The sequence below is a fragment of the Hippichthys cyanospilos genome, chromosome 17 (genome assembly GCF_059441005.1).
Source record: "Hippichthys cyanospilos isolate Australia breed blue-spotted pipefish chromosome 17, RoL_Hcya_1.0, whole genome shotgun sequence".
NCBI classification, from domain to species: Eukaryota; Metazoa; Chordata; class Actinopteri; order Syngnathiformes; family Syngnathidae; genus Hippichthys; species Hippichthys cyanospilos.
Window position 1 is genome coordinate 9894584 of NC_142385.1, and position 27969 is coordinate 9922552.

A 27969-nucleotide genomic window follows, 5' to 3' on the forward strand; every position below is an offset into this window, starting at 1 on the left:
GTTTATTATATTTTTTCTAAACATGGTTCATTTTTATCTCAAAAGAAAAACTTGTGATGTGATTGGGCGATTCTAAAGAGTGCGTTTTACATAATAAAAAAAAAAACAAAAAAACAGTTTTCTCCTCAGCTGCGTTAAATCATGCTCCTCATTAACCGGAAGGGTTTGCATTATGAGGAACTGAAGCCATCCTGCCGAGAACATTTCGTCGCCGTTTGAAGTGGATGGGAACCTGAGGCCAGGCAGGACATTTGTGCTTTTATTACGGCTCGTTGAAACGAGTAAAAATAATAATAAAAATTGAAAAAGTTTTGCTTTCGGATATGGATGCAGCCAGAGTCCAGGGAACGCTGTGGAATGTTTTGGTAAGCCGCCACGATAGTCCGTCTCTTTTGGTCATTGGATATTGTCCCGAACGAGAATGATTTGGTCTAGTAACAGTTTGATTTTTTTTTTCAAATATAAACTAGAATATTTATGGCTAATGCACGAGACTAATCTAAAAATTGCAGCGTTTCTTATTACGGCCGGCAGATGGCGACAGAGTTGCGTTTGAAGACGATGTAGTATTTCGTTACGATCCATCGCTATCTTTAACACCACAAACGTTAATAATTGGGCAACGTTTTCAAGCATCCATATGCTCCACTCCAAGCATTACAGAAACTTCCTATAATAATTGTGGGGTCAAAGAACATACACACAACGTCCTTTTTTATATATAACAAGGTATTCGTGTCCGTGTGTGTCTGAGAAGTAACAATTGTTGCTGCCGTTGGCTTGACGTTTTTTCTGACATGGATACTAATACGTGGGTATTTTGAGCAAGAAAAGAAATGTCTTGAGCATGTACGGGTACTCAATTTTATCAATTTTTATCTTTCCCTCTCTAATGATAACCAAGTATGCAAATATTTCTAAAAAATGTTATTCTAGAAATTAGAATTTTTGTTCCAGTAGGCTTTGAAGTGATTGCAATATTTGTGTGGTGTAGCTTTTTGACTTACTTGTCCCTGTCAGAAAAACTATGAGTCATTCATTTGTTTTATTGTGTGTCTGTTTGTCAGTACTATGTAAGCGGAGCTGTCAACAGATTCCTCAGATCAGATCCTTTTGAAATCATCAGCCACGATCTGTTCCAAGAACCCACTGCGGAAAGTGTTCCTAGCGATGAGGGTCACGATCGATCTGAGAAGCCGACATGTCACATTGATGAGTCGCTGCCCATTCGAGACGCTGAAAATGAACAAAACACCGAAATTAAAGCATCTGAGCGTTTGATCGATTCCGCGGAGGAATCTGCGGCAACATTTTGCGGTGTTCCCCATTTGAGCCAGAACGAACATACTGAGGACACCCTAGGAAATTCAAGTAGGACAAAGACTGACTTTGATAGTGCAAGAAATTTTAATATTGCATCACAGCCTGAAAGATATGAGGAGAACGTGTCTGCAACGGCTAGGATAGAAGAGCGAGAGGACGCCTCTCCCGACATTATCAAAGATAACATCCAATCTCACATTAACCACACTGCCCACGGTCACGAAAATCAAACAAATCCAACAAATGTCAACCGACAATCCGACGGAATGACCGTTGATTCGCACCAAGTTGGGAAAGTTGAGGAAGAGCTTTTTCACGTGGACAACAACAACAGTTGCGTGGAAGAGGTGGCCCCTGCATTGCCGGGAAAACGTGAGGTCAAGCCGACAAAGGAATTCGCCGATGCTCTTCAAAATATGCCCTTAAGTATATGTGATGTCTCACAGCAGCCGCAAGCGCCAACTTGTGACGATCCGCTTCCTGAACACAACAATGAGACTGTTCCAGGTGGAAATGAAACACGTGGATTCCTGGAAATGCAGACCCGTGGAATTTTACGAGAAGAGGCCGGGAGCAAAAGCGAGAGCCTTCAAAACAACGACAACACTAACCAACACCCGATCGTTGCCGAAGAAATGAAAGCTACTTTGGCAAATTCGAAGATATGCGTCAAACCTCCAGAGCAGGAACTGGATGGCTTAATAAGCGGTGACACGAGAGACCTTCGGGAGATTGAAGCGATGGAACTGAAACGAGCAGAGGATGAAGATAACCAACGAGAAACGGGCGGATTGTGTTGTGAGGAACTCCCCAATGTGGAAAAAAGCCCAGTCATTAAGCATCAAGATGTGATTACTGAAGCAAGTGAAATTTCTGGGAGCCAGACTGCTTCATCTGATGAGAACTTTGACTCCAAACAAGACGAGTCCTCAAACGAGTCTTTGGAAAAAAGGTACGACATGGAAAGCTTTACACTGATATCATCGCCCGAGTCCGGCTTCTCTGACCAGTCCTTTGGCGACGCGGCAAAAGCTAGGAATGCTTTTGCAGTGGAACGAGACAAAACCCAAGAGGTTCTTGAGATCAATGCGTCGGAAATTCCGAAGATGGATTTTGAATCGCGTAGAAGGGACTCACAGGTGTCGCAGGAAGAACTCTTGAGATCTTCTGGAGAACCGTTAAAGATGAAGAGTTGTCCACCATTGGACAAGCCAAACTGTGACATTGAGGTATGATTCTTTTCCCGCAGGTTCTTCATTAACCTGTTGAATGCCAAACATCAATTTTAACTGAATCATGTAAATCAAAAATTCTCCTATACTATCTACAAATTCAACTTCATATATTTAATAATGGGTTTCTGTTTAGTTTTATTTCCGGCAAGGTAGGATTTAAGCACCTAATGAGTGATGAAGTTATCTAGGCTGGCAGTGAATGAGTTCATGAGTTTTTGCTGTACGGTAATCCCTCGTTTACGGGGACCAGAAACTCCCCACAATAAGTGGAAAAACCGCAAAGTAGCGCCAGTTTTACACTTGAAATTCCAATGTATTACAAAAGAAATTCAGATAAGATATTTACAACGTTCCGTTGCAGTGCTGCGCTCTCCTGCTCTTCCTTCGCATCTATCTAACACTCTGTGTAAGTTTCTTGAGGGTAGACGGGCACTCCTACAAGACACATGATTGACTCCCGGCACGATCGTCGACTATTGAGGGCAATTGAGGACTATTGAACCCCTGACCCAAAAACAAATCTGCGATGCACTGAGGTTGAGAGTAGTAGCGAGAGATCACTGTATTCTCAATTATTATAAACACTCATCAAAAGTTAGAAAACATCTTTTTTTTTTTTTTTTTTAAATATTAACTTCAATGGTATTTAGGCTTATACACATCCAACAGAGGAAGTCAAGTCAAACATTTTCTATATGTTATGTTTTATGCACCTCCACAAGTCTAAAAATAGTGTTGCGATTATAATTGTGTTTGTGAAATATAAATGAAGCAGCAAATCACTTCAGCCATTTTGGCACTTGAAACAGCCTGCAAATGACATTAGGGAACAATCGTGGCTCACTTTGTTTCTGATTTTGCTCATGTGAGGTTCACAATGTGAGTCATGTTTACCTGACCTCTGAGCAACTATGATGTCATTTACGGTGGACAGCAAAAACAAAATGGCCACCCTCTGAAATGGATAAAAAACGGTAGATTGGCTTCCTATATCTTATCCCACAAATGCAAAATAAATCTGAATACTGCGTTTAGATCAATAAAACCACTACTTTAAAGTTTTCTTTTATTTTCCTTTATAATTGAACCATAAAATCAAAGAAACCACAACTTTTTTTTTTTATTCGCAGGTGAGCAACATTGGATTAAACTTTGCCCCTCAAAGGTCAAGAATTGCCGTTAAAAACCCTCGTGCCAGGCCGCCAAAAGATCGCCGCTCGCTTCTGCTCAGGCCAGTGGATCCTGTGAGCACGCCAACTCCACCAGAAACCAAAATCCCCGTAGGTGCTAATGTGTTGAGTGGCTTGGGATTTGGAATCAAACTGCCAGGTGGGTTTCCTGCAATCAATAACAATATTCTTATTATGATAAATAATGTCCCTTTTTTGGTTGTGGTTCAGGGTTTCCTGTTGTCAAAAAGTTGCCGAAAATGGTAAGTGAAAGTCAGTTTTCGTATTGGGAGCATTGTTGTAGAGTTATATTTTTGATATGTACTCATTCACCGGTTACCATGAGGCGGAGCTTAAACCGGTGCCAAAGCCTGATGCCGCCAAACAAGCTGAGGTGCCCCAGAAAACAAAATGGCTGCCACCAAGACAAGCAGGGTGAATAGAAAGTACTTTGAAGTTATTCAAAGCTTAAAAGCAGCCAACTTTTACGTTTCTTTTTTTTTTTTTTTTTTTAGATTTGGAAATAATTTCATGTCCGAGCTCAAGACCAAGTTGAAGAAAGCTACCAACAACTGAGACGGACTCCATTTTTTTTTGTTTAATATATGAAAAAATGTTTGTGTAAAGATGAGTGTAATGATTCAATTTTGTAATAAACATAACAGTCTAAAGCGCCTTTTTTTCTGATTCTCCTAACAAACACAAATGTTTTGCCCCATCTTAAATGTCTTGTGAAATCATCCATACTTAGTATAGCTTAAACATAAATTTTACTGCACTTTTTTGGGGCCTTTGTTGCTTTTTGTAACCAAAATGGACATCAATAATGCCACAAACAATGTTAGCTAACATGCGCACTTTTGAATTGCTCTGACCGTGACATCATCTAGCTATTCCTATCCCTTAATGATTTTGTTTTAATCTTTATAGAGTGAAATAATTGATTTTGGGGGTTAAGAGCGCCTCTAAAACCAAAGTTGTTTTTTAAAAAATATAGTTGTCATTGTTGCCATGGTGATTGTAGTGCAAGATGATGTCACAAAAATAACAAAGGGCTCAAAGAGACTAGCAGGTGGGTTGGTTCAGCATGTGCTAGCAAAGTCTTCAAGAAACATTTGAACTGCTCCACTTTTGTCGGTAAGCAGCGAAGATTTTGCTAATAGCTTAGTGTGTGTGTGGTTGCATCTATTTTAAACCGCGCGAGGATGTAACTGAAATAATTCTTGAGCTTTAATCCTAAATGAGAAAGCACAATGTTTCATGTTCACCACAGCAGGCTTCTTCATTAAACATCTGTGACATCCGATGGATGGAGATGAGCTGTCAGACCCGCTGATCGGTTTTTGCCATCAGGATATGACGGGTGACACGCCCAAGCTCTCGCCATCTCCCGATCTTCCATCGCTCCGCGACCCGCCAGGAGAAAGTGTCTACACGGAGCTTCGGACAGTAGAAGGCGAGGTGGACTGTTCGGGTGTCTGGTTCCCCCTCGGGAAGATGTTGGATGTTCCGACTCCGACGATGACAATGACTCCCACTCTGGAGCTACCGTGCTGTCCTGGTTCGACGTTGCCTTACGGCCAAGGCCCGGTGGGATCAAATGTTGTTATAATGATAGCGCTGAGATGTGAGGAAAAAAAAAATTGAGGTTTTTATTGTTCTTTTTGTTTTTGTTGCTCTTTCCCAGCCTCTACCTTATGAGTGGTCAACAAGTCCCTTTGATTTGCAACTGGTATGACACACAAAATGGAATTTGCTCATATTTCATCCGCACTGTATTGCGGCTATGTTTATCGCCTCATTTATATACGCCACACTGCAAAAAGAGAATTCAAATCCTTTTACCGGTCAGTTTTACTGTAAGAGTCTCATTTGAGGCATTTTAAAAATATTTAAATTGGCTTTAGATTGGTTTAATGCATGCCTGATTCTCAGCGTTCCCCAGGGCTCTATGTTGGGGCCCCTAATTTTCCTCCCCCGAGTTCCATCTTAAAGGTGAATGTAATCCTCAACTTTTCTTTACGTTAATATTTATTTGTGGAATATGAGTTATAGCAGACAAATACATTTGTTTTGCTTCTCATTGGCGGCAATTTTGTCACCGGCTGCAACCGTGATGCCCGTTTCAGTCGACGGCAAGAAGCAAAATGGCAGCACCCCGGGAATAAATAAAAATAGGCGAATTTTGCTGCTTTATTCATGATTCACAAATGCAATATTAACCAGAATGCCATGTTTAGATTAATGGAGCTGCATCAAACTTCTAGTAAATAATTTTTAGGGATGACCTCCCCGTTCTAAGTAGAATTTGTAAGTTTTAGCGACAACTAGTGCACAAAAATAAATATTAAAAATGATTCATTTCAAATCTTAGCTCGAGTAACCAGTAATAGAACATCAATGATCGAAGTACTATTTGAAGTCATGAGCATCCACTTATTTCAATTTTGGTACATCATTAGAAAGGGTGTAATGATGTTGTATTGTAATTTATATGAGGCAAAAGATAGAGATCAAAAACAAATGTCCTTGACAGCAAACACTAATTAATAGGCTGATATCAAGCAACAAAAAGATCCCTAACTCTGCATATTTGTTTGCAGGAAGCACCAGCAATGTTGATGCAACCTTTTGGTGTAAGCTTGACTTCAGTCCGGAATGTGTAGGTCAAATGATGCACACGTTACAAAAACCGTGCCGCTTCCTGCTTTATTTGTTCATTGCGTCAGCTACTCATTAACATACTTATGAAGGCTCTGTTGTCAAAACAGGAACAAGGCTATGACACTACCAAGTCAATTTCCTCGTGTTGCTACCCCTTCATCAAACTTGTCCAGATCACTGTATGTACCATTTAATTTGAGTGATAGCGCTAGAATGAATAAACACTATAATCACAATTAAGAAGCTCCATTGTATGTTGATCTCCTGTGTGTTTAAATGTTGTGGTTCCTGTAGGAAATTGGAACGTGAAGACCCAGATCAACAAAATGAGAAGTACATCAAGAAGCCACTAAATGCCTTCATGCTATTCCGGCAAGAGCAGCGGCCCAAGGTTGTCGCTCTGCTGAAAATTCGAAACAGTGCTGATGTCAACAAAGAGGTTGGACGGATGGTGAGTGGACCCCAAAGCTTAATAGAATCTGATAGAAGTTATGCTGTCCCAACGTGACTTGAATGATGTCACGTGTGTGCAGTGGAAGTCGCTGACAAAAAAAGAGCAGAGAAAATACTATGAGCTCGCAGACGCGGCAAAACGACTTCACACTCAGCAGCATCCTGATTGGTCCTGCACTGAAAACTATGTAAGTTTACATGAGAATATTCAAGCTGCTTCTGATAAGCATTATTGAGACGTAACAAAGTACAAATAGTTTATCACTGTAAAAAAAAAAATGGAAAGAGGTTAAATGGCAAGCTATCGCACAAATTTTCATGTTCCATGGACACGCACAAGTTTGAACAGGGCCCATCAGTGGCTTTTTTCTCAGAATTTGAAATTTCAAACTGCATTTGAATGCACCGGATTCCCATGAGACTTTTGCTTTATGGTAACAATCGTGGCTCACCTGTTTCCAGAGTTTGATTACATTTGAAAGTTGAACTGTGATTAAAAAAAAAAAAACGGTGGCGTTGACTTGATCTTGTGGCCTCGTTTTTTCCGATTTAGGACTTCACCAGTGCTAGTAATGTAATTAAAACAGATAATGATTTACAGTCATTCTTTTGTCCATTAAATGACTTTTTTGACCACATTACATTTCTACCAATTTTTCTACCATTTCTACCAAGTCTTCTACTTGAGCACATCACAACTCCTCCAGGAAGTGAAATGTTTGTGTGTTTTTCAGGGTAAAAAGAGGAAGAGGCAAAGGGTCAAAGTTAAGGACAACAACCAAGGTAAGATGTCAGAAAAGGTGAAATATTACTGCAATCTCATCCAAAAATTCTTCTAAGTACTGTATAATATCCAGCTGAGCATTTTGCACACTAGGCAATATTTGTTAGCTTCTCTATGACGTTTCAAATTGTTTGTTAGCATTAAGCTCCAAAGTTATGTGGCAAGTTATTGTATGTTTAGCTTGACAGTAACTTTGCTGGGAGCGACAAACAGCTTGGAAGTGGAACTCATGTCAGAAGTTTTCTTTGCAGTCACTTTCCATGTATGTTTAATACTGCGATAGTGGAGGAAGGAATCCAGGAATGTCAATGCTAAGGGCACTAAGATAAATACATGATCATTAATTCATTCAATCAAATATTTGATGGAAAGTTTTTCTCCAAGTAACTGCACTAAAAGTGAATACTGTACTCATTTCTATTTCTGTTATTATCTATAGAGGAAACCTTCCAGGCCACGAGCCCAGACGTAGCAAGAATCAAGTCTCGTGAGAAAAAGCAGGACACTCATCACGCGGCCCGAAGCCAAAAGGAGCTGCGAGTGATGCTGGAGTTGATGCTTTAACCCATCTGATTCTGCTGGCCTCGTTTAGTTTCAAGATTCAATAAAGCCATTTGGAGTAACAATTTTTTTTCCTTTCTCTTTTTTTGCCACGTTTTCGGAGGGTAACCTTTTGACAGATCAAATAAGAAATGGCGTCACAAGGAGTCCAAAGTCAAAGTGCATAATTGTTGAATTAATTCAGCATATCTCCCAAAAATGAATCTTTTTCAACTTTATCATTAATTGCATACATAAGGTTATTTGGTTTATTTTCATGATTGGCCATTGTTTTCCAATTTATAACTAATAAGATTAATGAATATAAAAATCTTATTAGCAAAATAAAGCTTTATATATTTTATTTTATTCTTCTAATTAAATATTTTATTTTACTAATGTACTTCCGTTAAATACATTTTATTTGGAGGAGATCGGAATGGGTGGGTACAATATGAAGCGACTAAATATCGAGCCTTGCTGTTTTTTGTTTTATTACAGCTTCGAGACACATGCAATTCCTTATCAATACACAGCAAGGCGCTGTAGAAAGCCCGCTAACATACGTGAAGAAGAAACAGGCTATTGTGATTGGTTGGAGTTGTTTTAAAACTTTGGGCGTTTACGACGTGCTATAAGATTCGTGCTGCTGACCGCATCGCCATCAATTTGGTTGTTGTGGTGCCCGGTGTTTTGCGCAGTTTAAAGTGTAAGTTGTGTCTGGTATGTTGTTAACTGTTGCCTAACATTATTCTGGCTTTTAGCGATGTAAAAATAGGATCGAAAACGTTTTGATGGAGTCATTGCGAATAACAGACTACCACGGGTGTTTGTAATGTGTAACACTGTTCACAGTAAAAAAAAAAAAAAAAGCTCGCATTAAAGTCGTTGTGCTAATGCAGTTACTCCCGTAAGATACTGTTGTGTGATGAAAAAAATATCTAACGAGAATTGCCTTTTTCGATCTCAGGCTGAAGTCACGTGAAGAGAAGACGTAATATAGGCCTAATAAGTCATAAACAGTTTGTGCATGCAATAAGTCAAATCTAAACTCCAAACCCTGCTTCGATGTCAATCTGGTTCTTTTTTTTTTTTTAAATGGAAAGCTACCTCAGTGTAATAATTTGTTGAATCCAATTCAAGAATGACTTCTGTTTTGTTCTTTCAAGAGTTCACCTGTGTCAAGCTCATCTAACCGGCAACCACCAACCACAGGTAAGTAGACTGAGATGTGACACTGACAGTTTTTCATTTTAACCTCCTCTTTGCATGTGACACCAGCATTTAGGCAAAACACACAGCGGCCAAAGACTGCAGTGGAGAAACTGCAGTTAGGCCGCCAAGGATGGAAGTAAAAGCAGCTGGCAAACATTGCAACTTGAATTCAAATGCTTCTATGATTTGGTTGCAGGATGAGTGCTTACCGGACATAACTGATTACTCAATTGTAGATTCTGTAATAGAGCCATCTATGAACTTCACTATAAACATCACAGCTTCTGACATGCAATTACTTAACCGCAGTGAGCAAAATTCTAATTTAGAACATGTCACATCTTTGACACTTGATGACTTGACCTGCAAAACATCCAAGCCCTCCTGTGTGACTTCATCCCAAGTAAGCTTCCCTGAAAATAAACAACTGGATATACCGACATCCAATGATAAAGATCCCACTGCGCTGAAAGGACCCTCAGAACAGGTTGACCTGCCTTCCGGGAATACAGCTTTGTGTAAAACCAGCGCGACAAGTGATATCAACAGCACAATTAGTTGGCCGGCAGAAACAAGCCTGAACAACATTCAACACGACACATTTGAAGCAAGACCTCAGTCCAATAACACAATAACCCTATCAGAGAGCAGCTCTAATGGCAGTCACCACAACACGATTGATGCAAATCCTCAATCCAATGGAACGATGTCCGAAAGCAAATCTGGTGGCAGTCACCATAGCACATTTGAAATTAAACTTTCCGATGTGACAATAACGTTGTTGGACAGCAGTTCCAGTGGCCGTCAGCACAACACCTTTGATGCAAATCCTCCCTCTCAGTCCAAAAACTCTTTACACATGTCACAAAAAGGCTCTAATGACAGTCCCCACGATACCTTTGACGCTCAACCTCTTCAATCCGGTAGCAAAATTAATCTTGATGACACCCTGATTTTAACGGACAGAAACTTTTCCACATCAACGCCATTGGCTTCTTGTAAAATGGTCTGCGCGCGGCCCGACGAGAGCAAAATCCCGCCGTCTCAGGAAAGAGCCGATGGCGACATTGCCAGTGAGCCGGATGATCAGGCTCCGCTCAATGTTCCATCAAACATCTGTGGTCCGGAGACATTTCAACCATCCGCTGATTTGCATACACCATCCTCGAAAGCCCCGCCGCTGCAAAAGTCCAAGCTGCCGACGCTTCCTGGACGAGGCAAGATGCCGCCATCGGGGCTCCCTGTGACCAGGCGGTGTTTGCCAATGCGCACACTTCCGGAGGTAAACAAAAGTAGCTGTTGAAAATGTTTGGAATCGATTACCGTATTTTCCGCACTATAAGCCGCACCTGTATATAAGCCGCAGCGGCGAAATATGAGCAAAAAAATGATTTTTGTCATGGATAAGCCGCACTGTACTATAAGCCGCAGGTAATGACATGAGACATTTTACTCAAAAAGATAATACATGGAAGTAATGCATGGGTTAGTCCCAAAATATTTATAGAAAATGGATGGATATTTTCAACACTAACAGAGTACAAAATCGAAATCATTACTTCAATGGCATGTTTTTTTTAATCTAACATATAAAGACATTGCACATAATTCATATATACAATCATAAATACGCAAATAAAATCATATATACTGAGTACTGTACATAAAATTTACAGGTTACAAATTTATCCCAAATTTTATACATGCTCTTATTCAATTTAGAAAGTTTGTTTTTATAAATAATATATTTTTAAAACTCTTTGAGCACAGCCATTGATTCACATCTTTTCAGTTCTATTTCATAGTTGTTGCATGAATTGAAACCTCGAACAGATTCACACATTTGCCTAGCAAAAAAATAAATAAAAAAGAACAGATAAGCCGCACTGGACAATAAGCCGCAGGGCTCAAATCATTAGGAAAAATTCGCGGCTTATAGTCAGAAAAATACGGTAATCAGATGCTATCTTATTTTGCATGAAACTGTGTTTAAAAACAATTCTTTCCCAAATTACTGTTTATTAGGCAGTCTTATTTGATATTTTTTTGTGTTAAGGCACTATTACAGAATAGAATTGGTGTTGTACTCTCCAACATTTTAGAAGAGTTAGAAAGCTACCTCAGCGTACAAATTTGTTGAATGCGATTCAAGAATGACTTCTGTTTTGTTCTTTCAAGAGTTCACCTGTGTCCAGCTCATCCAACCGGCAACCACCAAACACAGGTAAGTAGACTGAGATGTGACACTGGTAGTTTTTCATTTTAACCTCCTCTTCGCATGTGACACCAGCATTTAGGCAAAAAACACAGCGGCCAAAGAATACAGTGGAGAAATTGCAGTTAGGCCGAAGATCAGGTATGTCCAGAGGGCCCTTATTTCCTTTCTCCTTATTAAAATCCCTTTGAGAAGCAGCGCACTAGCTTCAAGTGTTGATAAGAAACATATTTGTGATGTGCAATGTGCACTCACAAAATTTAAGTCAAGTAGAATATACATACAGGAGTATTTAAAAAAAAAAAAAAAACTTTTCTTTCGTAGTGTCAACCACTGCAATGAACGTTCTCCAAACCAGGAAGCGAGACTTAAATAAAGATGTCCAAGCAGTTGTGCAGAAGAAGACTAAAACGGGTAAAAATGAAAGATGATCACCCCTTTTACAGTTTGTTGGAGAAGTGCTTCTCTCTCTCTCTCTCTCTCTCTCTCTCTCTCTCTTTTTTTTTTTTTTTTAAATGAAACGATGTCCTTCCTGTGAAACATGTGCCATTTATGTGAAAGGACATTACCCAGAAACCCACTAACGAGCGTCATCAATGACAATTGATGCCAACACTTTGTTTGAAATCGGCATTGAAAGGGTTAAAGGGATATTACACTTATTTTTGGTCGTAAAGGTTTTATATATTTTGTCTTTAAACAATTTAAATGAGCATATATGCAAATCCAGACAATAGGACAACTCTTTTTATTAATGTCTCTTTGGCTGAAAAAGTGTCACCAATTACAATTTGCTGTTGTATAAAACATAACAAAATAAGGGCATATAGCTTTTTTTTTTTCCCGAAAAAGTCACTGTCATCAGAACACAACTTTGCAAGAAGTTGCTCGATCTTTTAATTGATTTGCTCTTAATTTAAAATGCACAAGGCATAGTTTCTGTCATGGCATTAAATCAGATTAGCTGTTATTCCCACGTGCCCCTATTCCACAACCACTTTTGTTGACCGTGCTCTTTGCCATTTTAGATGTACCAACATCAACAAGAAGCACTGTAGCACCAGAACCTTCAGGCAACTCAAGGGCCATCAAAAGCTTGAGGCAGGACTCACAATGCCAGCAAGCCCCAACAACTAAAACGCAAAAAAATGGTTGGACTTGCTGCCAAAAAAATGTGCATTGTCTCCGCTTTCTCACAAGTTCTTTGACTTAGTGACCTCCTTCATGTGTGTTTTCTTCAGATTCTGCAGTGTCCTCAGCAGCTGCCGATGCTGTCACCAAAACCAACAACCTCAAACTATCTATGAAGAGTCAAAGATCTCAGCTCGTTAAAGGTTCCGGTAGGTTCAAAAGGTGGCGGTTTCAAAGATGACAAATGTCTGCTGTTTTTGACATTTTGCTCCCACTTACAGCGCATGCCTTCATCATGTGAACAGACGCTTTTCAAACTCGTGACCTATTTGAAGCAAAGAAGAGCTCTGTTCATTGCAACTTTTGAATGTTTTTTTGTTTGTTTGTTTGTTTTTTAACTTATTTGGTTTGGATGGGGAAGTAGGAAACGTTTACTTTAACGCAACATTGATGATTTTGATAAACGCATTTTGGTGAAATCAAATATTTGAAATTTAGGATTTATGCTTGAATTTAACTTTGGGATGCATTTTTTTTTTTTTTTTTTGCTGCCCAAAGTGAAAATTGTCTATTTATTGTGATTCATGTGCATTCCTTTGTTACAGGTTGTGCTAATTGCAGAACTCTGGTAGAGCACTTAAAAGCTGAAATCCAGAGTTTAAAAGAAGGTATGACTTGTGGCTAGCCAAACCATGCTCCACAAAAAAAAGTAAAATTAGTTGTAAAATTTTATTAATTTTATCCTGTTTTGTTTCAGAGCTGCAAAGGCACAAGGACAAAAAAGATTAAAGAAACTACAAAATCATCTACCAGCACTGTGTTTTAACATTTATACATACTAAATAAAGTATTTGCGACACTGTATTATTTTCTGAGATCTGTTCTTTGGGGAATATAGGTACGTTTTGTGACCGCCACACCCCGAATGGTGGTGGTGTTGTGGTCATAGTGGCTGGTGAGCAAACATCCTGCATAGCGATCGGACGTCCAGACAATGAAATGAAATAAAAATCTAAAAAGATTGTTCCCCTGCTCTGAGCATATGATTCCTTTTTGAAAAGTTGAATTTCTTTTTATTATGATAATGGTTGAATTCCAAGCACATTAATTTGCCATATAACAAAAAGAATTCAATTCCGTTCCTCGGGAACATTCGATTTCATTTCTCAGAAATATTTTGTAGTTTTGGTGTATATTTTGTGCTCATAAAATAAACGTTGAAATTAAAGCGCTAAGTGTGTTGTTTCTCTTTGTGAATTGTGTTTCACTCTCGCCGAAGGTGGGCGCTGTTTCACTGGTTTGATCAAAATGGTGAGATGTACGTCGGTGAGATATACGTCACTTCCTTTCCCGGCGCAAGTCACCCACAGGGAACGTCGCACGTTTTCGCGGTGTCCACGCAACAGCAAAACTGGATTTTATAAACGCCCAAATAAGACCGACGTACCGCAGAGCACATTTTACAAGGACGTAGGTGAGTTTCGGATAGAAATACTGTAGTCACTGGTCGATACTTGCTCGCATTTGTCTTGTGAGGCCCCATTGCTAGCGGAAGCTTATCTTCGCGTTAGCTTATCTTAGCACATTAGCTAACATTTCGTTTAGAGGGATACCGTGTGTTAAATGTTTCATATAACTATGTAACAATATTTCATGTTTTAATAAATTCTCACTTTCTTCGAGACGTAGTTACAATGTTATTTAAAATATAACTTGTGCATATAGTATTAGTATTATAGTGTGCATTTGCTATCATATGTTTTATATTGTCAACAAATGTTAATTTTCCACATTCAAGCAAACGAATGAAAAGTATCTACAATGTTTTTCAACAGCTTTTTAAAATAAGCTTTCTTAAAAACCAGACAATGGAAGACACTTTAAAACAACAACATAATTTAAGATGATACTGTCAACCCTGTCACTTCAAAACATACCAAATGACATCCGTCCAATTTTAACTGGCAAATGCAGACACTGCAGATTGTTAATAGTTATCCTTTTAATCCTTGTTTACACTTTTAAAACGGCTCAATTGTCTCACCCGGTGTAGATTACCTAGAAACAACAATGCGTTTTCTCAAATTCGAAATGGAGGTCTTCTGCACTATAAAGTAAACATTTTTAGGCAGACACAGACAACGAATTGTCTGAAAGGCATAGAGAGAATTAAATTCTCCAAAATGAGGACACTAAATCATAATGGCACATTTGTAGTTTAGAGTGACACAATATTGACCCTAGTTTTTTTTTCATAAAAGTGTAATGCTTTTAATATGTTCATGTTAGTGTGTAGTGGTGATATTTTTTTTGTTGAAATCATTTACACTAATGGACTACTTTTGCCCCTCAGATTGAGCCCTATCCACAGCAATGTCTCGTTTCTTTGCCACCGGGTCTGACAGTGAGTCAGAGGAGTCCTTATCGGCAGATGAGATCGCGCCCAAAGCACCTGGAACGACCCTCAAGCAGTCAGTGCACTTATTGCATCACTCCAGTGTCATGTTGTGGTTTGAAACAATCTCATAATGCATGTTTGACACCACAGGCAACTGCTGCTTAGCGACGATGAGGAGGACACCAAGAGAGTTGTGCGCAGTGCCAAAGACAAACGGTTGGCCCGTTTTTAATAAATTATATGTGACTTATGTCCTCTTGGGAATGTACCTTAACTGTGTGGCTCGAATGTGTTTCTGTGCCAGGTTTGAGGAGCTGACCAATCTCATCAAGACGATCCGCAATGCCATGAAGATCCGCGACATGGCAAAATGCCTGGAGGAGTTTGAGCAGTTGTGCCGCGCTTTCCTCAAAAGCAAGAATATAGTCGACAAAGAGGGGGTTCCGCCTTTCTATATCCGTCTTTTGGCAGACCTGGAAGACTACCTGAATCAAGTCAGTCCTTGAATTTTCCTCATTTTGAAATTCATTTATGTTTAATGTAATTCTTGCATTTTCAGGGTTTATGTCTAACCTATTCTTACAGTATGTTTATCAGCTGTCTTTTAAAAAAATAAATACATAATGTTTTAAAATGGATTATGTTTAAGCTTTGGGAGGACAAAGAGGGCAAGAAGAAAATGAACAAGAACAATGCCAAAGCCCTCAGTACATTGCGCCAGAAGATCCGCAAGTACAACAGGGATTATGAGACAGAAATCACTGCTTACAAGGAGGTAATAAAACAATACAGCACAATAAGATCACTTTAAAATTAATTGTCTTGGGTCTGTTCTGATTGTTGTTGTGATTTTGATTGGAAGAGGACATTAACCTCTTAATATACTTGTCATAGAATCCTCAAGAGTCTGCAGATGAAGAGGAGGACAAGGGCCAAGATGATTCAGGTAAACCACGTCTTCATTTGTGATTCTCACTTTACCTCTCACTTTCAACACAGCAGTTGACAAATTTGTGCAGAATTATAAAATCAAAGACCCTACACAAAGTTTTCTAAATAAAAAATAAAAACATATTTTGTGCTTATTCTGAATCTGGCCTTTTCCTATCGCACAACTAATAATAATAAATTATAAATTAATGAAGTGTTAGTTTCAGCAACAGGTGTTTTTTTTCTGAGACGTCATAGCCATGTGTTTACTAAAAAACAAGACATTATAAATTCGCAGCACAAATGTGAAACATCAGGGAATTAACATTCAATAGCTTTTTTGGTTCATAACACATGTAAAAAGGAAATTTTATTAATTTACTTATTAAGCTAATTTTATATTTTGATTGAATGTAAAAATAGTTTTCCGGCTTACGTGGAGGACTACAGAAACTAAATATTTACTTTTTAGGTGTTTAAATATCAGGTATTTGGACTGTTTTAAACTAATCTGTTGAAGATAAACTCGCATCATCAAAAACTAGTTGTCGATAAACAGCTTTTGCAGCTCTAGGGATAGCTTTTATTGGCACACACATTACATAGAAACAAAACTATATATCTCAAAAACCTCCTTTGCTAGGGGGGAAAAAGTCAATACGTTTTAAAATTAGCACCAAAAATGCCTTTGGGACACAAACGCTATCTCTCATTGAAATTAGCTATTGACCAGTGATATTTGTATGGTATCGCTATTGATGTGAGGCATGAGTTTGATTGCATTATGAATATTCATGCGTTTGTTTGTTAGGTTCATCCTCTGACAGCGACGGTGATGATGATGGCCTTTCTGCTAAAGCCTTCTTGAAGAAGAAGCCTGACGCTGCACCTGAAGCGAGCAAGTTCATTTCAAGGGTAAGGAGACGAAATGAAGCTTATATCTGACTTTCACAGTAAAAAAAAAAAGGATTGGAGTGAGTGTTTAGGGTTATTTACTAACATTGGATTGGATGGTTTACTGTATGTCTTGTGGTTTGTCCCTTTGGCAGGATGAGTCCTCTTCCAGCGACGACGATGACGATGAAGAAGACTGGGGCTCTGACACCGTGGACACCGGCAGTGAGAGTTCGGACGACGGAGAGGGAAAGAGTGCGTCTCTTGCCATGGTCTTCCTCAAGAAGTACGTTTTTTTTTTCCTCTGTTTCCCACATAAATGGACCGCGTTACAAGAACAAGTTAGACCTTTTCTCATCACGATGTCTTCAGGGCCACCGAAAAGACCACCGAAAAAGTGGGGAAGAAGAAGAAGCTCAAGAAGAAAGAGAAGCTGGAGGAAGAGGCTGAGGAAGAAGGAGGCGAGGAGGTAGAAGGGGGCTGGGAAAAGGTGAAGGGGGGCGTCCCTCTCGTCAAGGTAAGGAAAACGTGTATGTAACCACATTCTGAGAAAAGAAAAAATACCAATCGCCTAAAACACACAATTTTACTGCCTTTGAATTAAATCATTAGGAGAAGCCCAAGATGTTTGCAAAAGGGACAGAGATCAACACAGCTGTGGTGGTGAAGAAGCTTCATGAGATCCTGCAAGCCAGAGGCAAAAAGAGCACCGACCGGTACGCACTTAGTGCACACTGGTCATCTTGAAAAAAACAATCCATCAGTTAATATTTCAAAACATCTGTGCTGGTATTGTTTACTCTAGGGCTGCAACAAACAATAGTGGTTTTTGTGATGGTTTTGTTAAAAAAATGCAAAAAAAAAAATCATTCAGTTATTATATAGAATAATCAGAATGTTACTAAAATCCATATTTATTCATAAGAATTTGAAATAATTGGGCACAACATGAGGTACTCCTCAATCTAATCAAATTAAATAAAAAATTGTGACTAATGGTTTAACGTAGCCCTGTATAATTAATAAATCCTACCTCCTCTCTGCCAGGACCGGCCAGATTGAATTGCTCCATGCGCTCGCTGCCATTTCTGCAGAGCATAACTTGGGTGAGGGCGTCCTGGTGAAAATTAAATTCAACATTATTGCCTCACTGTATGACTACAACCCCAACATGGCTACTTTTATGAAGGTTTGAAAACTCTTATATGGCCCAAATGCTTGAGGTTTGATTGACATTTCATAGTAATCTTGTGTTTTTTTTTTTTTTTTTAATGTCCCATCAGCCGGAAATGTGGAAAAAGTGTCTGGACTGCATCGATGAGCTGCTGGACGTCCTGTATGAAAACAGCGACATGTTCATTGGCGAGAACATTGCAGAGGACAGTGAGAACTTGACCATCTCAGATCAGGTAGCTGCAGTCAAGACCCTTTTCTTTTTAATCCCATTTGTTAGCCTTAACTGCTAGCCTAATTTGCATACACTGACACTGAAATGTGATTGTTTGTTTTGGGTATGTCAGCCTTTCAGGGTTCGCGGATGCATTTTAACTTTGGTGGAGAGGATGGATGAAGAGTTCACCAAGATCATGCAGAACACAGATCCTCATTCGCAGGGTAAGCATGCAATTTCTGAGTCATTGCTGTCAAGTTGGTGTTGCCGTAATTGTGGTTAATCCTCTCCTGGCAGAATATGTCGACAATCTCAAGGACGAAGGCCGCGTTTGCGGCATCATGGACCGCCTGCTCAAATACTTGGAGAACAAGGGCACCACGGAGGAGATTTGCCGCATCTACCTGCGCAGAATCATGCACACCTATTACAAGTTCGATTATAAGGCTCACCGGCGCAGCCTGGGTATCCAGGCGGAAACAAAGGTGTCAAAAATTTAATTGCCCGCTTTGGCCTTTTAAACAGAACCCAGCACAATCGCTGTGTACAGTTTTCATGAAATAGACAATTTCAAAGTCAGACCAGTCCGACATTGGCTCTTAAAATTGTTCAACAGTCCCAGCAGGACCAGGAAGAGAGTGAGGGCGAGGACAGCGCCGTCATCATGGACCGCCTCTGCAAGTTTATCTACGCCAAGGACCGCACCGACCGCATCCGCACGTGCGCCATCCTTTGCCACATTTATCACCACGCGCTGCACTCGCGCTGGTACCAGGCCCGCGACTTGATGCTCATGAGCCACCTGCAGGACAACATCCAGCACGCCGACCCGCCCGTCCAGGTGCGCTTGATCCTAACCGCCATTGTGAGGACTCTGTCAAGCATTTGCTTTTATTCCTCCTAGATTCTCTACAACAGAACCATGGTCCAATTGGGCATCTGCGCCTTCCGTCAAGGCATGATCAAAGACGCTCACAATGCCTTGCTGGACATCCAGTCGTCGGGGCGTGCCAAGGAGCTCTTGGGTCAGGGTTTACTCATGAGGAACATGCAGGAGCGGAACGCCGAGCAGGAGAAGATCGAGAAGAGAAGACAAGTCAGTTATTGCAGTGCATACATCATGTGTATTAGTGTTCACAAAAATATGTTCACAAAAATTTGTTTTGATATTGCTTTACATCCTTGGCCATGCTTCTTATCTTGCGCTCGACATCCATCCATCCATTTTTTAGAGCCACTTATCCTCAAGGGTCACAGGCTTGCTGGTGCCTATCCCAGCTGATTTCGTTCAATAGACATTTGACTGCATGGACTGGTTGCCAGCCAATTGCAGACCACACAGACGAACAAGCTTTCACGCACCCAATCACACCTAACGACAATTTTTTATGTCCAATGCACCTGCCATGCATGTTTTTGGAGTGTGGGAGGTAGCCGTGGTGCCAAATAACGGTTCCAAATCCCCTACAATACTTTCAAATAAAACTTGAGTTTGCTCACTTTGACTATAAGAATAGCTTATAATAAAAATGTATGATATTTGTAATTACTTTTTTTTTTTTTAATTGTTATTGGAAAGACCACGCAGTGTCAGTTCTGCTACTCAGTCAACAATTTTTGAGGGAGAAAATCGTCAGTTTTGTGTCTATCCCAGGTGCCCTTCCACATGCACATCAACCTGGAGCTACTTGAGTGCGTGTACCTGGTGTCTGCCATGTTGCTGGAAATCCCCTACATGGCCGCTCATGAGTTTGACGCTCGCCGCCGCATGATCAGCAAGCAGTTCCATCATCAGCTGCGAGTTGGAGAGAGGCAGCCGCTACTCGGTAAGGATGGGATTATTTCATTTTTCAACTTTTTGTAATTAAAAAAAAAAATCATTTACATTGAGAGACTTACTTAAAACAATAGTTTCAGAGCATCATAATAGACTTTTGTGATTTATTTTGCTGTAGGCTAGTTTTCCTTTAATTAAATTTCTGTATGCGACAGTGGAGCGCAGTCTATTTCTATATTGGTAATATTTGCTTCCTTGTCGCCTAGGCCCCCCCGAGAGCATGCGTGAGCATGTGGTGGCCGCTAGCAAGGCCATGAAGATGGGCGACTGGCGCACCTGCCACTCCTTTATCATCAACGAGAAGATGAACAGCAAAGTTTGGGACCTGTTCCCCGAGACGCAGCGTGTGCGGGAGATGCTCGTCAGGTTGCTGTTTGTTGTTGTTGTTGTTTTTTATATACTGTATATCCTGCATCATTCCACGTTCCATAAAATTGACATTTGACATCCACCGTGTGGTGCTGTTGCTTTGCGTAGGAAGATCCAGGAGGAATCGTTGAGGACGTACCTGTTCACATACAGCAGCGTGTACGACTCCATCAGGTCAGTTTCTCTATTAACTTCAGCATGACCTACTTTCTGACCATTTTTTTACCCCAATATTTGGAGTAAAAATACTTGTAAACAGTTACCTGGTGTTAAATGTTTCGACCAGTGGTTTCTAACATTGTTGGAGTACCCCCACCAGTCAAAAAAAAAAAAAGCATTCACAGAACCATTCATTAGTGGGGAAAAAAGTTGTTTTTTCAAACTCAAAAAATAGAATCATGTCTAGCATTTTCCAAAAGGATTGTTTGCAAAGTTTGTGTTTGTAATCTGGGGGAGGGTTGGTGCAAGTAATTGATACCTCCCCTAAAGGTGTTTTTACTTAGTGTATACTTCATTGACGCCAATTTCCCCTTATCGATTAGGTTGGTTTTGGCGCCATCTTGTGGCGTCTCAGAGAAACCACATCTGCAAATAAGCTGCTGTATACTGCAATGATAAAATATTGTTCTTTGACATGCTTTCTGCAACCCACGCCATTGTTGACAAAAAGTGGTCTCCACCTTTTGAAAGCATTTTGCCATGCGAGCTTAAAATCCGTATTTTTTGTTTCCCTAGCATGGCGACGCTCTCTGACATGTTTGAGTTGGATCTCGCCACAGTTCACAGCATCATCAGCAAAATGATCATTAACGAGGAGCTCATGGTAACACAGCACGGCTTCTTCTGACATATGAAAATGATAATTCCTATTATTTTGTATTTATTCATGTTTCTATCTGCCCACCTGCAGGCCTCTCTGGACCAGCCCACGCAAACGGTGGTGATGCACCGCACGGAGCCCACCTCCCTGCAAAACATGGCCCTGCAGCTGGCCGAGAAACTGGGCAGCCTGGTGGAGAACAACGAGCGTGTCTTCGACCTCAAGCAGGGTGTCTACGGCGGATACTTCAACAGAGGTCAGCTACACCTGATCTTAAAGCTAAAGACACTTGATTTTTCCTACGATTATGTATTTCCCACAACAGGAAATAAAATAGCATATGTTTTCATTTTAGTTTTCACAGTAATATTTTGCTTTTTGCATTTCAGATCAGAAAGGCGGATATCAACAAAAACAGTCATACCAGAGAGGTATGTACAGCAAATGTATTTTCATTTGTTGATTTTTTTTTTCTCCCCCCTGTATTATTGTTGATATTGTGCCTTTTACACAGATGGAGGAAAGGGCGGTTACCAGAACAAACAAGGAGGCTACCAGCGAGGCTACAGGAATCAGAACCAAGGCAACTATTGATTTTAGAGAGGTTACATTCCGTTTTGACATGAAGCACCACACGGCTGGAATTTGTTTTGGCTGATCCTGAATGGGTTCATTTGAACAAGTACAGTTTGTTTGAAGTGAGCTTGCTTTGTATGATCAGTTCTAATAATAAATATTCTTCAATAATGCTTAACCGTTGCTCCCAGCATTCTTTTTGAAATTCTTCAATCGGAGGATCGCTTAAGATATGGTGAGTCACATCACAAATATTACAAATAAAAAACATGTTAAGCCACCAATCAAAACCAGCAAAGATTTTCAGTGGAAATGAAATTTCCAGCTGCATTTCTCATAACATATTTCCCATGACAATTACTGCCTTAAGGTGAGAATCTTGATTTTAAAGTAGCACAGAGCTAGAATATTTACACCTTTATTCAACAGAAAAAAGTACATAACATTAAAGTGCTCACAAGGCCAGCATGTTCATTTTTTTTTTTAAAACCAAGAATTGCTACATTTGCTAAATCCCAGGTGTCCCAAATTTTTATTGGCCATTGCCTTCAATTTTTTTGTCCAATATCAGTACAAATGCGACGAATTACAGAAAACAACCTGACTAGTCCTTCCCTTGACCACGTCCCTTAACTCAAAGCACTTCTAGCTCGCTCTTAACTTGAGTCTCCTGCGCAACTCCTGCCTGAGAAGATCTCTCTCCTTGCGGATGCCCTTCAGCACCGTTTGGTTCTCTTGGGCCCTGCGCACCAAGTAGGGCAGGGTGTCGTCCACGGAGCCGTACGGGACCGACTTGTACACGGCGTAGCCTTCCTTTGCTGTGGAGGAGAGAAAAGAGGAGTCGGTTGCTATGACAACCACGGTTGAATTTGTGGAATTTAGATGGCTGACTGATATCTCACCTAAAGTGAGGGAAACATGATCGCACATTCCCAGAAGCTGACCAAAACACACAGAGCCTCTTGCTTTGTCTATGCCCAGTTCCTCAATCCTGATGGTTATCAAAAATAATATGAAACTTTTTTTATATTGTGTCACAACGACCAATCTTGATTTCTACATTTCAGCAATTTAACAAGTCACCTTTTGGCTGCCCGCCTCACAGACTCTTCATTGTGTGTGGCGATGATGATCCTGTAGCGTTGCGGGTCCTGCGCAATGAGCTTCAGCATCATCTCTAGCAAGCTGTTATAACTAAAATGGAAGATTTATGAAATTAGACAATATCAAAAGTTTGGAAACGCCTTAAAATGTATCTGTCGGAAACACATTGCCAACACACGCTATTAGCTACTACATGAAAATGCACAGCTGTGAAAAAAAGTCATTTCAGGTGACAAAAAAAAAGCTGTGCATTTGAAAAGTTCAAATGAAAACATATTTGATTACATAAAGGGTGTTTCCAACCCTTTGACGGATATCCTGTGTACTTACATGAGGAACTCATTAAAACAGCAAAAATGAGAATTGTTATTAAATAGTCCACATATTTGGCGGCAGAAAATAGTTCAATTTTAACCATAAGTGATCATTATTTTTCATTATTTTCCTCACTTGTTAACGCAAATTGACATTACCTGTGGCTCCGCTAACGACCAATCACGACTCACCTGTTGGTCATGTGACATTCACCAGCTGAGTTGTGATTATTCTTTTCCTGTGCCTTCTGTTCGTGTCATGTCGTTTTAATCGACCGTAAGTGGCAAAATGTTTTTGAAATCCTTATTTAAACATAAATATAGTCATCAAACTGACTATAAAGAATAACTTCTTACTGCTAAACATGGCTACACAAGTGTAGTAACCCTTTCAACGCAGAACGTTACTTCAAAAATACAAATACTGTACTCGAAAAAAAAGTTCTTACCTGGTCGAAACGCAACCAACAGGAATAGCCTACATTTACATCCTAATTATAGTTCTTCCCTGAAACATGCTTATCTTAACGGAATAGTTTTCAGTAGAAGATTTTGGACGCTACACTTTCTTCTTTGTCCAATCACATTTCGCACACACACACACACACAAAAACAAAACAAACACAAACTGGAATATGTCAGAACGATCTGGCCAGCTGTTGGCTCCATTTTGTTGCACTCGAATTGGTTGGTTAAAGTAAAACGTTTTACCAGCCAAACGTGTTTGTGTTTGCGCACATTTTTTTATCAGCACATCTGGTGAGTATGTATTTCAAATTCTGTCATGTTATTTGATAAATGATAAAACTCTAGTTATACACAACCTGTCGGTTGTTCTACAGTAGTCTTGATTGAACTGAAAAAAGCAAAATATACAATGTGATTCAAAGAGGTTCCATGGCGGAAGTAATAAATGTCTTAACTTGTCATTTGTGTCCTCCCAGCTGTCTTGGACAGGGTCAGGGCGACCTTCCTTCACTGCCAGCTTTCTCTCTTTGTCCATGTAGGCCCCTCTCACCAGCTTGACCCCCAGACAGAAGTTTCCTTCCTGGGACTGACTGATCGCCTCCATCAGAAGTGTCCTGGTCTCCTGAGAGCAAGAATTTCCAAAGAAAAACTTCTTGAGTTCCTTTGTGGGACACGTAAAGTTACGTGGCGTGAGTTTGTACCTTCAGGTAACACTGGTATGTATTCCAAATCCAGGCGCCGTCTTTGTTAAATTTCTTCATCATTGCCATGGTAACAAGGGACAGGGCAGGGTTCATGTAGGTGTATTCGGCATCCACCAAGACCCGCACTTTGTTTACGCTAGCCTGAGGGGCACATGGTGACCACGTTTTTGTGTTGTCGTTATTGTTGTTGAGCCCCCCGTTTCTGCTAGATGAGATAGGCTGAAAATCACATCCTTGCTGCAATGAAAAGCTGCCTCGTTCAGTAATTTAGTTTTGGGCACAACCTAGGAGATCCTTATTTTATTTGGCTTACGCCTCGGGCCAACTCCTGAGTATGACCCTCGATGACAAAAGCATCTTGAGGATTAAAAAGAAATACTGAATTGATTCATTATTGTTAAAAGACTGCGCATATAGCACATGGATCAGTGTCCCGCAAGTACCTCCGCTATCTGGTTGAGTCTTCGCAGGCTCCAGTGGAAGTGCGCTTCCTCGCTCTCGTCCAACCCAGGGAATTTCACCTCCTCGCCATCCATGGCTCGGACCAGGAGGTCCAAGTCGTACGTTTGGTTAGCGATCACCTTGGTGAGTTTGACCTTGATACACAATGAATCGCATCTTTAAATCCTTTTCGTTTTAAGTTTCTATATTATATATTTTATATATTTTATTTATTTATTCAAACAAACATTGTGTTGAACCTCTTGAGGCCAAACTTACACAGAGCTCAGGACTGAGCAGGGCCGTGACCTTTAGTTGCATCATGGGATCTTTGCTCCAAGCGTTGCTGTGTGACATCCGCACACATTCCAACATGGCATCCATGTTCTCGTTATATCTTTTCTCTCTGGAGGTGACACACACGTTTCTATGACTATACTTGTGAGGACATTCATTGATTTCATAGACCCTGACCTTAACCATCGGAAATGATTTTTGACTCGACTTCCCCTTTAACGGCGAGTCCTAGTTTCATTATTATGTATGTGACAAATATTTGATCCGTGGTAGATGTTCAAAAGGCGCTCCTGACCCTGTGCTCTCTCCCAGGTCTTCCTCGATGGGAACGGCCAACATGGGTCTCAGTCCCAGCATGCTCATCTTCTCCATGGACTCGGAAATCTCCTTTTCGTTCTCGCCCGCCACAAACTGAGCGTAAACCGTCGACCTCATCAGCGCGGAGAAAACGCGCCTGCCCAGAATGGTGCGGGCTGCTGACATCAGCTGCGAAACAGGCGTATGACCAGGTTAGCCCATCCTCACATTTTTTAAAGTGAATCTGATACAAAATGGCTTTTAGTTGGTGTCAGAAAATTGTAAAAGAAGGGTTGTGGCCTAAATATTTCTCCAGGAACACCGGGCACTCTAAATGGCGGCAGGTGTCCCATTTAAGCTCGAATACGATTGGTTAATTCTGCACGCAGCCACAAGAGGTGTTAAGAGACTGCGCACACTTGTACAACCACATTATTCCGATCGGTGAACAAGTTTGGAAGTCTACTATTTAATTCACCTGGGGCGTGTCGTCTTTTTGTATCATTTGCATTTCAGTTTTTAATGTTAACTACAGAGCAGAATTACTCCTCATTTGTAAACCCAAGCAGTTCTCGGATTAATGCTTGTATGGAAATATCTTGAAAGTAAATTTGACTTTGACAGCGCATGACTTCATGTAAAATATTGACATATTGTGAAATGGTTGCGGTCATGCCCTATTTTTCGTGTATACCCCCCCACATTTGTGATGTGTGAAGCGATACTGAACTATTGATGATTTATACCAGATCTCCCAAAAGAAAACGTTTAGCCTTTTGATACCGAAGTCATTCGTTGTGAAAAATATCATTAACATGAATATCATGGAAATTAGAACCCTGCCCCACCCACGCACGTTTTCAGTGTATTAAATGGGGACGTTTCACACAGAGAGAGCAGCTAAAACTAGTTTTGACTTCTCCTGCAAGAAGGCTGATACCAACCCGTCATTATTATTGAATGTTTATCGCTGTTTTGGGGAGTGGTTTTAGAATTTAATTGTTATTTTGATTCTTAACGCATTTTCTCAGGCCCCGATAAACGGCTGCAAATTTCCCAGCAAACATCTGGCCAATACAGTATTTGCTCATTTATATTTTTTACCTTTATGTTCTCTACCCATTCACACAGTTGTATATGAGCAACCCTGAGGTCAGTATTCATAACACATAGATCCATACTATCACATTCTGTAGAGTCTTCATTCAAAACAAAGAAAATCTTAATTTTTACAAGATGATGATTAGGTGAGCAACGTAAGGAAGTTGTGACCTGGATGTCACGATTTGACACACAGCCTAAAGTCACAGTTTGTTTGAGGGGGGGGAACATGAAATTCAAGCATAAATGTGTTAAATATCACACACATATTTAACTAATAGTAACACAAACACATTTGACTAATGTGCTTATAAAGCTTCGTAAATTATGCCACACAATTCATTCTGGGAATCGAAAAGGACATTTTTCTTTTCACTGTCTCAAAATATATTTGCTGTAGTGAAAATCTGATTACAATTGACACCGATTGAAATGCGCTGGAATAAAATGAATGTTATTTTATTAGTTCTATTTTTTTATTTATTTATTTTTGTAAATTGGCCTATTAATGGTAATCAGTATTTTTTTTTTTTATTAATAAAAAAAAATCTGCATCGGGACTTAAAAAAAAAAAAAAAAAAATCCATATAGGTTGATCCATTATATGCAAATTTTGGTTATTTGTGGGCCGGGCCAGCCCAAGTCAACAGCACATTAAATTACAATTGTTTCAATGACTGATTGGATCTGTGATTGTTTTTGTTTCCCCTATTAAACTCGCAAATACGTCCTTAAATCCCAAATCCCAACCGTGTAAAGCCTACAATAAGCATACACAATAAAATAACACAATATCTGATGGTTTGTGTATGTCTCACCTTGTGGCAATTGTTAACGAGCACGGGGAAGGAGCAGAATCGGAATACGGTCAACGCACGATACAACTCTCTCAGGCTCTTGACTCGGAAGGCGCTGGGATCCTCGAAGGCCAAAGATGCGGCCAGGCGGTTCGGGGGCTTATCCGCAGCAGCAGCCTGCACCAGTCTGGGGGAGGCGGTAGACATGAGTCTCGCCGAGAGCGGGTAGAGGCGCGAGGAGCACAGGCGAGTGCACGTCATCTTCCCCGTGCGGTGTTCACTGGAGGCTTCCTAAAGTTCACGTTGGGTCTTCCGTGTTTACAAGCTTTTAGGCGTGCTCCGACGTCAGCACGCATGCGGGCTCAAAGAGAAGTATGCGGCTTGTCAAAACCGGTCCTGTCACAGAGAGATTATTTTCATTTTATTTCGTAAGACTGATTATTGATTCACTTTGCCTTGGGCCTCCTGACGTCTGGCTCGTGTGAAGTCGGGCAGCTGAGCAA

At 40.3% G+C, this 27969-nt stretch overlaps 6 protein-coding genes across 12 annotated transcripts in view; 5 read left to right on the forward strand and 1 right to left on the reverse strand.

The window, feature by feature from the left end:
- The first annotated feature begins 180 nt into the window (after positions 1-180).
- Positions 181-4398, forward strand: LOC148409551 (uncharacterized). The gene is made up of 6 exons (XM_088438596.1): positions 181-365; positions 1068-2552; positions 3689-3887; positions 3959-3990; positions 4074-4162; positions 4243-4398. The coding sequence occupies exons 1-6, from the start codon at positions 324-326 to the stop codon at positions 4301-4303; spliced, it is 1908 nt and encodes a 635-aa protein (XP_088294722.1). The 5' UTR covers positions 181-323; the 3' UTR covers positions 4304-4398.
- Positions 4399-4736: 338 nt separating this feature from the next.
- LOC148409552 (transcription factor 7-like 1-A) lies at positions 4737-8254 on the forward strand. Of its 3 annotated transcripts, none has more exons than XM_088438624.1 (9): positions 4737-4864; positions 5001-5317; positions 5415-5459; positions 6331-6389; positions 6499-6570; positions 6686-6842; positions 6925-7032; positions 7579-7627; positions 8068-8254. In XM_088438624.1, the coding sequence occupies exons 2-9, from the start codon at positions 5033-5035 to the stop codon at positions 8190-8192; spliced, it is 900 nt and encodes a 299-aa protein (XP_088294750.1). In that variant the 5' UTR covers positions 4737-4864; positions 5001-5032; the 3' UTR covers positions 8193-8254. The 3 variants fall into 3 exon arrangements, with proteins under 3 accessions (XP_088294750.1, XP_088294751.1, XP_088294749.1); XM_088438625.1 differs by having other exon boundaries at positions 5081-5317; XM_088438623.1 differs by lacking the exon at positions 4737-4864 and having other exon boundaries at positions 4871-5317.
- A 539-nt stretch (positions 8255-8793) lies between these two features.
- On the forward strand, positions 8794-13964 carry LOC148409553 (uncharacterized). Of its 2 annotated transcripts, XM_088438602.1 has the most exons (10): positions 8794-8877; positions 9338-9383; positions 9450-10665; positions 11562-11607; positions 11674-11739; positions 11923-12012; positions 12627-12749; positions 12840-12938; positions 13335-13397; positions 13487-13964. In XM_088438602.1, the coding sequence occupies exons 3-10, from the start codon at positions 9514-9516 to the stop codon at positions 13516-13518; spliced, it is 1671 nt and encodes a 556-aa protein (XP_088294728.1). In that variant the 5' UTR covers positions 8794-8877; positions 9338-9383; positions 9450-9513; the 3' UTR covers positions 13519-13964. The 2 variants fall into 2 exon arrangements, with proteins under 2 accessions (XP_088294728.1, XP_088294729.1); XM_088438603.1 differs by lacking the exon at positions 8794-8877 and having other exon boundaries at positions 9209-9383.
- A 105-nt stretch (positions 13965-14069) lies between these two features.
- On the forward strand, positions 14070-22121 carry eif3c (eukaryotic translation initiation factor 3, subunit C). Its single transcript, XM_088438588.1, has 23 exons — positions 14070-14203; positions 15083-15200; positions 15278-15343; positions 15432-15621; positions 15777-15902; positions 16022-16073; positions 16869-16972; positions 17107-17237; positions 17324-17468; positions 17564-17667; positions 17999-18140; positions 18235-18360; positions 18472-18565; positions 18639-18826; positions 18958-19182; positions 19246-19437; positions 19996-20167; positions 20385-20544; positions 20656-20721; positions 21283-21370; positions 21458-21623; positions 21757-21798; positions 21882-22121. The coding sequence occupies exons 2-23, from the start codon at positions 15103-15105 to the stop codon at positions 21959-21961; spliced, it is 2757 nt and encodes a 918-aa protein (XP_088294714.1). The 5' UTR covers positions 14070-14203; positions 15083-15102; the 3' UTR covers positions 21962-22121.
- A 224-nt stretch (positions 22122-22345) lies between these two features.
- On the reverse strand, positions 22346-27959 carry prodh2 (proline dehydrogenase 2). Its single transcript, XM_088438604.1, has 9 exons — positions 27488-27959; positions 25567-25757; positions 25254-25380; positions 24977-25129; positions 24531-24674; positions 24285-24451; positions 23027-23137; positions 22846-22934; positions 22346-22761 (listed from the first exon to the last, which is right to left on the reverse strand). Exons 1-9 carry the CDS (start codon positions 27725-27727, stop codon positions 22589-22591), a joined length of 1395 nt encoding a protein of 464 aa, XP_088294730.1. The 5' UTR covers positions 27728-27959; the 3' UTR covers positions 22346-22588.
- fbxl15 (F-box and leucine-rich repeat protein 15) overlaps positions 25239-27969 on the forward strand; it is a 30382-nt gene continuing 27651 nt past the window's right edge. For all 4 annotated transcript variants that reach the window (XM_088438627.1, XM_088438626.1, XM_088438628.1 and 1 more), the window contains exon 1: positions 25239-25780. The gene's annotated coding sequence lies outside the window, so the exon portion shown is untranslated. The remainder of the gene's footprint in view (positions 25781-27969) is intronic.